Below are 13,569 nucleotides of genomic sequence, written 5' to 3' on the forward strand. Positions count from 1 at the left end.
TTGCTTCAGATCTCTTTATTATTGTGAAAACTTGAACCCACAGAGGAGCTACATGCACCATTAAAAGTAAAATCTGCAGCTGAAAATCCTTTCCCTTCAAAGAGCAATCAGCTTTTGAGGCAATTTAATTTTACATCTCCCAAACACCTTTTTGGGATGAGATTGAGAGGCCACATTTGGAGAACTCACCAGGGAAGCAGCCTACCATGCACTGCACTGTAATTTCCTAGGGGAGGCAAAGCTACTGCACTATTCACAAAGTAAACTAGGTGAGCTCAGAGACATGCTTACCTCACCTACATGCACAATAATAATGCTGCTCACTCTTTTAGCCAACCTCTGCTGTATTTGAACTGAAAGAAACCCCTCTACTAGGGGTTTATCCACTGCTTTGTCTCTCTGCAGTATGAAACTGCAGAGGTGGAGAGGGAAACACATTCTTGGCTGATTTAATAACACAAAATTAACTGCATTCCTCTGACCCCAGAAGTCCAGACAGCTGAATTTCTGTGTATAAAACATGGCATGCAGCTGGTTCCTTCCAACAGAGAGACATGGGTACACACTTTTGGTCTGGTGCCGTATCAGAGGTTTATTTTCACTGCTGAATTTACAGAAGTTGTGATCTCATTTCACCTTCTTCTCTCCCAGTCACAGCACTGGGGTGGAAAAGGAGAGGCTGCCACTGGGGGAAGCCTGTTCAATTGTTACTGGAAGTGAACAGAAGGCTCCATTTCCCTGGGCCCTGCTGGCACCAGGCAATGGAGATTCAGGGAATGGAAATGAAATCTCATGCTCAGAAGAGAAGGAAAATAGCCAGCTCACCCTCAGAGATATGAAGACCCTGCATCTGTTGTGAAAAAAGCTTTTGTTTGCCCATATAGAATAAATAAGGCAAAGACTTAGGCAATATGTCCCAGGTCTCATCTGGTCACAAATAGCAGTAATCTAGCACGTGTGGACTGGGAATGGATCTACCACTGAGGAAAACTCACCCTTACGGGCAACAAGCCCAACCCTGCAAAGCCCCCTTGTGAGGGTGTGGAAAGGGTGAGTCCTTGATCTTGTGTAGAGCTTTGGTTTGCAGGACAGTGATTTACTTTTACCACTTATGAGATGGTTACAGTATGGAAATGCACATGGGATTTATCTGAGAGACTTCTCACAGATCCATGGAGCATGGAATTCACAGCTGGAGGCCCGGAAGCGATCTGCCATGAGGACCACACAGTGTTGCACGGGGCTGTTATAGGAGACCCTGAAAGAGACACAGAACAAAAGTGAGACTGAGAGAAAGTGATGAGATTTTCTCCTGGAGGCAAGAAAGAAAAAAACATCTGATTTTGAAGAGTCGGGCCCAGAGGAAGTGAAAGAACCCAACTTCCTTGGGTTTGTTTTGTTAAAAAACAAAATATACACCAAAAATCCTGGAGATCACATGTCTAAGTAATTTTGCCACTGGGCCACCCAAATCAGAACTAAACATAGACACAATGCCCTGCAGTGACAGTGACACCCACCAGCATAAGAACAACAGAGTTTCATGGAAAGCTGATGACCTCCAAGGAGGTTGTAAGAACAGAAACATGGATTTAAGAAGGGAACTAAATCAAGTGCTCGGAGTACTGACCTACTGACAGTGAGATCATGGGCAAATGTGCATGCTGGAAGAGTGTTAGAGGCTAACTCATTGTGTTAACTGCCCTAAAAACAAAAGGGCCAGGTAAAACCACTGGACCAAATCATAATCTTTTCTCTCATGCAGAATGCTGAGTTTTGCCAAGTAAATACTGAGCCAAAATTAATGTTCAGACCTGGGCTGGCGCCAGCAGAGCAGCGAAGGGCTGGGTCCTGGCACCCAGTGACACCAGTGGTTGGCAGAATGGGTCTGAGGTGGCTAAACCCAGTAAAACCAAGGTGGGCCATGTGCTTTTCTGAGTCAGCCATTGTGTGGGCAGTGCTCCTGAGATCTGGTGCAGGAAGCCTAGGTGATGTGGAACACCAGGCAAGCTGATTTAGCACTGGGTTTTCCTTTGAAATAGAATTAAACTCACTTGATGCCACTGGATATAGAGCCATCTTCCCAAACCCAGCCAGATCCTGTACTGTTCCTCAGTCCAATCCAGAAAGAGTGTGCGTGCAAACTCTTGAACAGGTCCTAGAGATGATGACAAATAGCAAAGATGAGAGCCAATCTGAAAATGGGTGTAAGGATGAGAAAAAAGAACAGAGAAGAAGATACACCCTCTTGCAGGACTGTTCCTTATTGGCTGAAAATGCTGCTTCTCCACACCTTCCAATCAGGAAGGTCAGCCCTGCACATCTTGCCTACCATAACAGCTACACTCAAAGAATTAAGTGTGATCTCAAGGGTCCTGGGCAGATTCTTCAAAGGACATTTCTAAGGGCAACATGTGGGAACCAACTGCACCCCAGCCTCCTGGAGTTTCCCACACATGGAAAGTTTCTTTTAGGTGGGAAGGTGTCCCGTTAGTATTAATATAAAGTCTCTACCATACAGCTATCTAGCAAGCTAATGCCAAGTATTTACAACAAAGGGTAAAATCAGGTCAGGGCAGAAAGCGCAAACACTGGCAGTTCTGTGTAAAGAACACAGGACAAAAGCTCAGTAACTTCTATACAAATTTTCCTCCTACCTGTTTTCAATGTTCATTTCCTTTTGCCTCATCTTTAGCTCCTGTTTGCTGTTACAGGTAAAGTATGTAACAGCAATTTGGGTCTCAAGTCAATTCCACTCCTCCTTTCTCCTCCCCCCCCACCATGAGAGAGAAGTTTGTCTTGGCCACATTTGCAGTGAAACCCAACAGCAGCCTGTCAGTGGTACGGCTGGGGCTCATCCTTATCTCCTGCTGCTATAAGCAAAGGTTCAGACCAGCCATCTTGATGCAGAAGCACTGACAAAGCTGGCTTGGTAAAATGGTGGGAATAAGAGTAGCTTGAGGAAGGCTTGAATGTTACCAGTGGTTTGGAGGTGACCGTGCCTCTGGAAAGGGAGGTTGAACAGTCACAGCCTTGGCAGTATAGGGCGCATATATCCAAATAGCTAGGAAAGTCTTTCTTACATGGGGAGGAAGTCTGAGTATGGATAATGGGGAGCACTCTAGCAGCAGAGACAACAGTAAGAAAGCAGCTGGAGAGGGGAGGCTTTCCTCATGCAGAGAAATAGGTAATCTGTGTAAGAAAAAGATTTCCCAAGGAATTAGGATTTGCCTAAGGAAATGTGAGAGACCAGTATAACCTCACAGCTGAGCAGAGACCTGGCTGTCCCACAGACCATCACACAATGCAACTTCTATCCAGGGGCTGGAAGATGTCCATGTTAATTGGACCTCAGCTAATAAGCCCTGGCTTGTCCAAAACCAGACCAAGTACTTCTGCCCTTCTTAAGCAGACGTGCCCCACCACCCCAGTCATCAGCCCTACCCATTTCCTTAGTGGTCCTACATGCCCCTGCCCACAGTGAGCACCTATGGAAAGCGGGCAGAGGAACAGTTTCTGATTTCACGAGCATAGCTGAGGGTTTTTTGCAGAGAGAAGAACTGAGCATCAAAAACAGACCAAGAAAGAAGTATCTGTGCATGAACACAAGGAGTGCAAGGGTCACAGAGCAGGAGGGACTGGAATGGTTGCAGTGTGAACAGGTACCACTTTTGCAAAGGAGACATTTCTGAAGAGTGGGGCTGTAGAAGCTTGCAGGCAATGAGTACAGAGACTGCACATTGCTGCAGCTTTTTGCTGTGATCATTCATGTCAGACATGATGGGGCTGAGAGGGGAGATGGAAAGGGGCAGTGGAACAGACTGTCTCCTGAAATCCTTCCTAGGATTATTCTGAAGAGCTGATAGTGATCCTCACCTCTCCCATCTCCCCTTTGCTTCTTTGGTGCTGCAAACTTCTAAGGTTCACAAAGAAATGGGAAATGCACTAGAACTTAACTATAGTTGCAGTCATAAATCCTTGCTTTCCTCCACAGTCAAAATATGGCTTGAGTGACAGTCCTGCTTGCACATCAGTCACTGAGATATCTGCAAGGAAATGGAAGATCCCCAAAGAACAAAAAAAAACATTACCATTTCACTGGTATCACTGATCACCAGGAGATGAGCTCCCTGTTCTCGGCAGGATTCCTGGCTGGAATGCCAGTCCTTCTCCTCCCGGGAGAAGGAATAGCAGCTCCCTCTGTAGGCTACCCACTGCTCAGGACAGTGTGGGTGGGAGTCACCTGTAAAGAATAAAAGTACCACTTTACCATTACCCAACCAAAAGGCAGTCATCAGCAAGGACCTGCTGAAAAGCAACTTGTCTGAATAGTTGCAATGCAGAAAACACAAGTCAGGATAACCATCTAAAAATAAGGATGCACCAACACTGAGCTTCAGATCCTCTGTGCAAATTCCAAATCTTCATAAAAGAGTCTCATGTACTCCGATGCTAGTACCCCCTGCTGCCCCCCTGCCCAGGTTTCCTCTCAAATACTCAAACACCTGAGGACCAGAATTGGCTATCTAAAAGCAGAAAACACTCTGGGTGTGCAAAAAGTAAGGGAAAAAATTAAATCAGTCCGTGGGTAAGGTGTGATCATGTTACACATCAGGTTAGTGTAGTTTAAGCAGCAAACAGTAGGCTCTCACACATGGTCTAGCACCTTTTGTATGCATGCAGAAGTGTTATAGGACGTAAGTATTTGTTCTACAGTTTAATTGCAGCAGAAAAGTCAAAAAAAATCCCTTTTACTGCTCTTTGCCACAGGTTCTGAAATGGGTTGACAGGGGTCTGCACAAGAATTATATTCTACAAAATATTCTGTATAGGCAGTGGTTACTTAAGGCTGGTAGAAACCTAGAACAGCTTTTAATTTAACAACATATAAGGAAGTTCAATATCCCAGTGCCAGTGCTTAGAAGAGACTCTGGTCCTTTGCTGTTGGTTGCTTGTCCCCAGTACTCTCGTGCACTTACTCATCTTCCACATCAAAGCAATTGCTAGGATGATGCTCAGTATCCCAAAGCCTACAGCCAAGTTTGACACAGTGGCTCGCCTCAGACGGGGAGCTGTAAAAGGAAAAGAAATGACAATGAACAGGAGCCACATGGAAACTGATGCTGATTTTAGGTAGTTTGCATATGTCCTGGCATTTCTTTATGGGACTGAACTACTCAGAGCATCCCTGTCTGCCTACACTCTGCTCATTGCTGTCATCACTGTCCCTTCCAGCCTACCCAGAACTTCTCCACACCCCTGTCCACCAGACCAGAGCCCCGTTTTAGTTCAGCCCAAGGCCACCAGTCCCTGCCTGAGCTTCCCAAGAAGAGTAGCTGTCTCCAGGTCAGCCACAGATCTGTCCCTGCAGGGCCATGGAGCCAGCTGGTCCAGCCAGAGTGGTGACTGACCCCAGGAGAGGAAGCACCTGCCCTGAGTCAGACAGAGCCCACTATGCACCATGTGGCACCTTGTGCTGTCAGGAGCCTCCAAGTTCACCTGCTCCTACCTCAGCATTGATGCTTGGTGTGGAAACATAGAGCTGCACTGCTATAGACACTATGTTCCAGCTTAAATGCAAAGAGAAACCCAAGGCTTTTCCCTCAGCTCTCTCAACAACAGTGACAGGTTTAACCACAGCATCCTGTTCACAGGCTTAGACACAAAGTCAAGTTACATCTTCCCAGGATGCTCCCAAGTCAGACCTACACTCTCATCCACCTCTCCCATGGCAGGTGGCAGGATGGGAGAGAAATTTTGGGAGGAAAAAAGACAGTGAAGACAGCAAGTCATATTAAAGCCTTGAAAATTTTGGGAAGCCCCTTCACACTTTCACCATCACCATCTGTCATTCACTTGCTGCTGGTGGCAGAGAGTGGCACCTTGGGGCAGCATGGCTCAGCACAGCTTCCTTTTAAAGGGCGAGGCAGAACTGCCACACAGAAATCTGCTCTTCTTATCTACAGCCCAATGTGTTAACCTCCAGGTTACACCCTGCTTTTCCATTGTTGACTCCTGAAGCTAAGAGACACCCACTTTACATAAATTGCTTGGAATCCCAGCACTAAAATCTCATCTCTCCCAGTTTAAGAAGAAGATGACACCACCACAGATGATCTCCAGTGGGGTTGGTTTGCTTGTTTTCCTAATCTCAGTATGACAGCTGCATAGGAAATAGGACTTTATAAGAAGCACTAAATGTGCAGCTAATGGTTACTGATGTTGAGGAACCCAGGATTTCTCTATGCTTCTCCATTAAACATGTGTGCCACATCCAGAGTGTTCCATCCAAATCCAGTGGTAAAGTTCCTAGTCAAGCTCATGAAATATGAGATGATTCTCTATCACTCATGCCACAAGACCCAAAGAAACGTATCATACTTCATAAAAATGCCAGGAGCATTAGCAGTAAGATGGAGGGAGAGAAAAGGTAGCTTTCACCAAGGCAGTTGCATCAACAACTTGGTAAAAGAAGGGCTGTGAGTGGGATGTCATAGCAGTAAGATAAAAAACACATAGGAAAGACAGAGGACACTGTTCTCTACTCAAGCAAAATTACAGTAAAATCAGTTAAATAGCTGCATCAAGCAGTAACAGTAACAGTGTCCCCATAGGAACAGACTGCTAAAAGCATCAGTTACACACTGCCAGACAAGGATGGTGACAGCACTCATGAACCAGCAAAAAAAATTCCAGAGCAGCTGTGAGAGAAGTACAGTGATGAAAAGCATCAATTAATTGCATTAAATTACACAAATGGCATGTGAGTCTGCTGAGATTGAATGCTTTGATGCTGTCAACAGGCACCTCGTGGGGTGGTGAGCTGGGAACCACAGAAAGCCCAGCAGCTGATGACTGCCCTGAGCCATGCCAAAGCTCATGGGGGCTCCATCCAGTAGTTTCTCTGCTGCAGTGAACACAAACACACTGAGATGCAACAAAGCAAAACAGCAACAACAAAAGGCACTGTGGTATAGCATTTTCAAAATGGGAAATTACATGGAAAATGAAGTTTGTAAGGGATGGCTAAAATAATAAAATATTTGTAAGCAGTAAGGGAGACTTTTTTTTAGGATATCTCAGTGGAGGCTGAAAATGAATGCACATCACGTATCAAGAATATTGCAGGAAAGACAAAGAAAGCCAGCACTAAAACAGAAGGGGAAGGGACGAAAACAGCAATGCGTCCTTTAAGCATTGGAAGCTGTGTCCAAATACAGAAAGTAAGCCAGATCAATAAATTAACAAAAAAATAATTTATTTTGATCACTGAGTGGTTTGCAGGCTTGCCAGTTTTAAGTCTAGTTTCTGGTTTACAGCAATACATTTAGAGCTGCGGTTTTAGCTAAAAGTAGTTTCTAGGGTAACAAGGGACTGCATGAGAGTTTAGTAGTAAGCATCAGTCTTCTAGTTTAAAAAGTAGCAACATTTATATTATTTCATCATTACTAAAGAACAGAAACCCAGCTCTTTTCAGCTACAAAATAAAGACTTTTCTGTCTCAACCTACTTCTGAGTGCAAGACAATGAGAGAGCTGAAGGACTTCAGCTGGGTAGTTGTTCTCCCTGTCTGCTCTCCATTCTTGTTATAAGATCACGTTTGTATCTCTGATGAGATGTTTTTTTGCCTCAGATTAAGTCTCAAGAGAATGGAGTCATCTCGAGGTTAAGGGGTAGGGTGGAGCTGCTTCTCTGCAGATTACAAATGAAAGCTAAGTCAAAAGGAGTTAATATCTGTTGAAACATAATTCTTTGTTCCAAGACCACATTTATGAAAACTGGCATTTCTGTTTTCCTTCTTCTCTTACCTCTCAAAAAATCTATCTCCTGCATCTTCCAGATTACTGATTTTAGGGAGAAATACTTTCGGGACGAGGTGACTGAGGTGACAGCCAGTGAAACAGTTAATCCTTAAATGTCAGCACCAGCCATCCGAGCTGGTGCCTCCTAGCAATGAATAGAGCAGTTCACACTCCATTGTTTCAAACCAACCGCAGAGAAAAGGAACAGACTCGGCTCTGCATCAGCACAAATTCCCGGGGAACCTCCGCAGCCAGAGCAGCGGGAGAGTTTACTACAGTTCTTCAAAATGTGAAAGTAATGCCACTGGGTAATTCTGTGTTGGAAAAAGAGAGTGAACACGGCGATTCAAGCCATTCAAGGTGAATATGAGCCTCACTTAAACTGCAGTGATCAGCCCAGAGATGTGGAATTAAAAAAAAAAAAAAAATCATAATCGGGATTTTTAAAACAGAGCCCCTGTAGTTTCCCTTTTTAAAACAGGTTCAGGGGGTTGTGCTTGATTCTCAGCCCCTGGAGTACATATGAAGCTCTTCTAGAAGAGGATGGGGGAAGTACCTGGGATGAATTTAAAATCAAGGAGGGAAATACGAATTGAGCATCCAGGAATATTTCAATGTACTTGCATGAGGAACTATCATAGAGGCAAAGAGAAGGGCAAAGAGAAGTGGTCTGTTGAACATTTAAAGTAAACATCCAATGTTATAAGTTTCTTGAATACAAAACACTCAGGTCTGTCAGTGCCCCAGAAAAATGACTGATAATGCTGCATTCATCTGCAAGCAACATGACCTTATATATTTTTAGGTTTGGGAGCCCAGATTCAATTCAGTTCAAAAACTGAAAGCTGTTAGCATTTTATAATTCAGGTTCATCTAGGTCAATGGGAAGAATGTCAATTGTGCTGTCCCATATAGCTCCCCTCAGCTCCTGCCTACGTCAGTATGGGAGCAGTGTGACTGCTGAGGGCCAGGACCTACTGAGAAATGAGGCTCCTGTCCTTGGCTACAAGTCTCTACTAGGCCTGGTTATTGCTGTTATTGCAAGTGTGACACATAGGTCAACACCCTTGGACTGATGTTTTGCTAGTGTGGCATATCTAAGGCTATCTAGAAGCCAAACAGAAGACAGTCAGGGCATCTATTCATATTTGAGGAGTCCGTGAGAGCCAAAACCAGCTGGTTTGACCAGAGTATTGATCTACACAGATGTGATAACTCGGTATCAAGGGTGTGCATGTGAAAGCAGAAATGAAATACCTGAGAGCACATCTCTCAGAAGTGATGGAGAGAACTGAAAATGAGATCTTCTAAAAAAAGATACTTTGACTGCACTCTTTACTGGCTCATCACATGCAGAAGAGAGCTGGGAAATAATAAAATGCTATGCACTGAAAGTGTGTTCAAAGATCAGCTTCCTTATTTTAGGCCCTCTGACCTCAGCTCAAAAGGATGAGGGTACTTAAAGGAGTTTGGAGAGGAGGAATATTACAAAACTATGAACCTCTCAAGGGGACATTGGGTAATCTCCCCCTCCAACAGGGTGGGAGTGCACACAAATGGCAGAGAATGAAAGCATGTCCCTGTGTTTTCTGATGCAACAGAAAACATAATTTCTGATGAAAATACATGCAAAAGCAAGACTGCCTTCCAAGCAGATGGAGTGTGATTATCAGACAGGAACTTCAGAGTTTCTGTGCTGGCTTAGTTTTAACAGCAAATGACCAGGCTGCAGTAACAAGCACAGATACATGCAGCTATTCTGATCAGGGCACAGAGATCTTGTATCCCAGAGCGAGAGGAACAACTCTGAAAAAAACTAGGGTCAACCACTAGTGTTGCAGCCAACGCAACACAACTCGTGTAAAGCAGATGCGCATTTAGAGGGAAAGCAACCAGATCATCAGGAGGAGGTGCTCGTGAGGAATGATCATAAGCATAAAATCTCACTCTGGTAAGGTGGTATTTCCAACTAAGCAGACAGAAAAATTGCTTGGTGTGACATTTGCATAGCCCGGACACGGGGAATGGAGCAGAAAGAAGGGAAGATAAAAGGTAAGGAGTACTGCAATAAATCCTTCCTGGTAGTAAAATGCCTTGAAGAACGATCTCAAGGCAAAAGCTGAAAATTTGCACAGTGGGAGGTCTGTAAAACTAGTACAGAGAAAACACAGGGAAAAATGTATCACAAAAGAATCTTGCAGAGCCCCACGGGAGAGAGAATAGATGATTTCATATGCCTCCTCTGTCTCTGATTTCTGATTAGCATACGCCTCTAATTTATCTGTCCTCACATCTTGCCTGCCCTTCAAAGAACTGTTGCTGACAATCTCTTATTTCTAACAAGCACACAATTTTAAAACTGCAAACCTCTTTTGGAGAAAAGGATTCCTGGGTTGAATGCCCAGTAGTAAACACAGAAAGGGGTCTCACAGATAGAAGGAGGAGAATAATGCTGGGCCTTTGACCTATCGGCTTTTATCACAGTAAAATACTCATGGTAATTTTAGAACAAAAGCAATAGCACTGTGAACTGGCATGCAAAGCCACTGGCCAGCTCTGAGTGGTTTTGTTAGAACTTGTTTTCTCTTGATATAAAATGTTTTGTTGACCCACCTCATCCAGTTTCCTTACCTCTCCTTTCCTGTCCAGCTTTGGCTCTTGGTGGAGGAGTCTGAGAGAATTTGACAGACGTATAAATTATTTCCTCACTCGCTTTGGCTGCAGAAGTTTCTGGTCTGCTTCCCTCCATGCCAAAGTATAGAGCACGTATGACAAGATGTTTCAATCAGGCTGTTGAGCGACAACAACATCTGTGAAACAGGAAATCCGAGGCTAAATTCAGAAGACAAGAAATGTGAAGTTCAATCTTTATCTCCAGCTGATCAAAAATAACCAAATTTAAAACAGAATGGAGAGCAGTAGAAGTACAACTTCCATTTCCAAACCCAATGAGGAGTGTCTTAAGAACAGCTGTTATCAAAAGAGGTGATTAATCACAAAGTTGTTGGGTACTATAATTGTTGACAGTGCAAGAGGCTGTGATTACTTACACTGGAGCAGCACTGTCACTCTGAAGAGCTCCCTCCCAGGACAGACTTGGATGGATAGCAAAAGCACAGGGTGAAAAGGGGGAATAGAGGAGTACCGGGTGAAAAGGGGGAATAGAGGAGTACCAGGTGAAAAGTGGGATATGCAACAGCTACAATAAACTGGCAGCCAGCTTCTTTCAAAAGGGAAGTAGTGGTGGACAGCATGGGTTTGAGAAAGTAGCTTTGTGCGCTTTGGACATTTCTACTGGGGACTCTTTCAGTACCAAACACCCAATGTGGATCTGCTTGAGACAGAGGCAGGCACTGACAGCTGGCATCCCAGAAGACTGTCTGAGTCAACATCACAACAGCAACACTACAAGAGAGACAGGGACATACCGGAGACGGTCTAGCGAAAGGTCACAAAGATGATGACAAGGACTGGAACATCTCTCCTATGAGGAATGACTGAGAGAGAGACCTGGGAGTGTTTAGCCTAGAGAGCAGATGCCTTGGATCTTACGAATTTATATAAATACCCAAAGGGAGGGTAGAAGAGCCAGGCTCATTTCAGTGATACATAGTGGAAGGGCCACAAGTAATGGGCACAAAGTGTAACACAGTAAGTTCCCTCTGAACATCAGGAAACACTTTGTCCTGTGAGAGTTGATCTGGCAGTGCTTGCCCAGCGAGGTTGTGGAGTCCCCCTCCGTGGAAAGCATTGTGGACACAGTCCTGGACAACTGGCTGTAGGTAGCTGTGACTGAGCAGGGGGTTGGACAAGATGACCCTGAGAGATCCGTTCCAAGTTCAGCCACTCCGTGGCTGGCAATAACAGTGTTGTGGTTTTAACCCAGCAGACAGCTAAATAATACACACAGTTTTCACTCACCCTCCTTGCACCCCTTGGGGAATGGAGGAGAGAATCAGGAACGTAAAGGTAAAAAGAGACTTGTTGAGATTCAAAAAAAAAAAAAAAAAAAAAAAAAAAAAAAAAAAAAATAATTGAAATACAGTAAGTATATTGAAAGTATAATAATAAGTATATTATTTCTCCTGAAAAGAGAGAACTTCACAGCCAACTGTCATCTAAATACCGAACGTGATATGGAATATTCCATTGGTCAGTTTGAACCTGTTGGTCTGGCTATGCAGCTTCTTCTGCACCCACATCCTAGCAAAGCATGGGAAGTTGGAAAGCCCTTGATTTCTTAGCAACAATTAAGAACATCGGTGTACTAACAACATTCTTCTCATACCAAGTTCCACACTAAGTCCAAAACATTGTGCTGTTCTAGCTACTAAGAGGAGAATTAGCTCTACCCTGGCTAAACAGGAAAGGACAGTTTTCCTCTGAGGTAGTGAAGACTGATGACTGATAGGAATGATGAGGAGCACCAATGTTTCCAGCATCTTAAGAAACCTCTTAGCTGCTTTTTGTTCTGATCCTGATCCCGCTCAGACTGGAGACATTTCCAGGCTGAAGCTGTACATCTTCCTCACTGGTAAGGTTCATTTACAGTCTCAACAAAGGAGTTTGCCACAGTTTTCAGTTCTAGGACAGGGATGCTTGCCCTGATCCTGGTGACAGGCTGTACATTTGGACAGAGATTGCCCAGGAGGATGCTTAGCTTGATGTCGAGTCTTGTGGACAATTTATTACCACGCACACGTTTAGTACATAAGTTTTGTAGGGAGCAACAGAGGAAAAATGCTCCTGGCTCTTACAAGAGTTTGGACATAGCTCTCATAGATGAGAGCTACTGCTGCCAACCAGTAGCTGTGAGCTGCTCTGAGGTTTGCAGGATCAGCTGACTCTAGGTTTGGGATGTGTGGCAAGAGGTATGTTAGCAGTGAAGTGCTGGAGAAGCAGAATGTGACACGGGAGTGGGTGTTGGTTGAGGTAATGGAAAATATGAAGGTTCTGTTGCAAATAGTGCAGCAGAGGGGTGGGACTGCAATCTGGATTTGGGAATTGGTCCCTGTACATGTCTTGGAAACCTAGGAGCTGTTGGTTCTCCTGCAAGTGGTGTTGCTTTCTACTGTTAACTACAGTCATTGTGATCTTTGAGAAATCTAAGTTTGGAAACTTCCAGCCTAAATGTTTGCTTCGTTTTGATGTTTTCACATACTGATGTTTTGAACGGATATTTCTGCAAATTCCTCCGCCACGCCTTTCCCTCTGAGGGTGGCCCCTTACGCCCACGCGGAAGGGTGGGCAAGAGCTCCACGGCGCGGAGAAGCCTTCACTGACACGGCCACCTGTCTGCGGGGGATCCGAGCCCACGCCGGGGCCGGTGGCAGGAGCCGGTGCCTCAGCGGGAAGATGCTACAGCGCCCTCGGCTGAGCCGCTGCCCTCACCGAGCCCTCGGAGCCCCGCCCGGCGGGACGGGCTGCGGGAGACGGACGGGGGATGTCACCGGGAGGGCGGGGAGAGGGGCGGGGATTTTCCGGTATTGGGCGAGCGGCTCCCGCCTCTGCCGATGGGCGGGGTGATTCCGCTCTCCCTACGGGTCCATCATCCCTCATTGGAGGAGAAGAGAGGAAAGGCGGAGTCCCGGAGAGTTTTTTGCCTCCCACTGGTGGGAGAAGGGGAAGGAGGAGGGCTCCGGCACCGCCTCCTCGGAGACCGGTGCGGCCGCCCCTTTGCACCGCCGCTGCTCATTCGATGAGGACCGGGATGGTGGGCGCGGCGATTCCGGCGGTTTCCAGGTTCCCATTGGCGGAGAGCGCCGGT

The 13,569-nt window shown here is 45.4% G+C and overlaps 1 protein-coding gene across 1 annotated transcript; it reads right to left on the reverse strand.

Annotated features, from left to right (window-relative positions):
• On the reverse strand, positions 1-10,797 carry LOC139804637 (killer cell lectin-like receptor subfamily G member 1). Its single transcript, XM_071762097.1, has 5 exons — positions 10,434-10,797; positions 4,980-5,072; positions 4,092-4,243; positions 2,055-2,158; positions 1-1,258 (listed from the first exon to the last, which is right to left on the reverse strand). The coding sequence occupies exons 1-5, from the start codon at positions 10,549-10,551 to the stop codon at positions 1,147-1,149; spliced, it is 579 nt and encodes a 192-aa protein (XP_071618198.1). The 5' UTR covers positions 10,552-10,797; the 3' UTR covers positions 1-1,146.
• Positions 10,798-13,569: the final 2,772 nt, after the last annotated feature.

Source organism: Heliangelus exortis, chromosome 1 (genome assembly GCF_036169615.1).
Source record: "Heliangelus exortis chromosome 1, bHelExo1.hap1, whole genome shotgun sequence".
Classification (NCBI taxonomy): Eukaryota; Metazoa; Chordata; class Aves; order Apodiformes; family Trochilidae; genus Heliangelus; species Heliangelus exortis.

Excerpts from the sequence above, each read along its gene's own strand:
- LOC139804637 (XM_071762097.1), bottom strand. The coding sequence starts at position 10,551 with ATGGAGGGAAGCAGACCAGAAACTTCTGCAGCCAAAGCGAGTGAGGAA. Across the intron at positions 5,073-10,433 it reads AGCTGGACAGGAAAGGAGAG|CTCCCCGTCTGAGGCGAGCC; the intron begins GTAAGGAAACTG and ends TTCCTTTTACAG. Across the intron at positions 2,159-4,091 it reads TCAGTGATACCAGTGAAATG|GACCTGTTCAAGAGTTTGCA; the intron begins GTAATGTTTTTT and ends CATCATCTCTAG.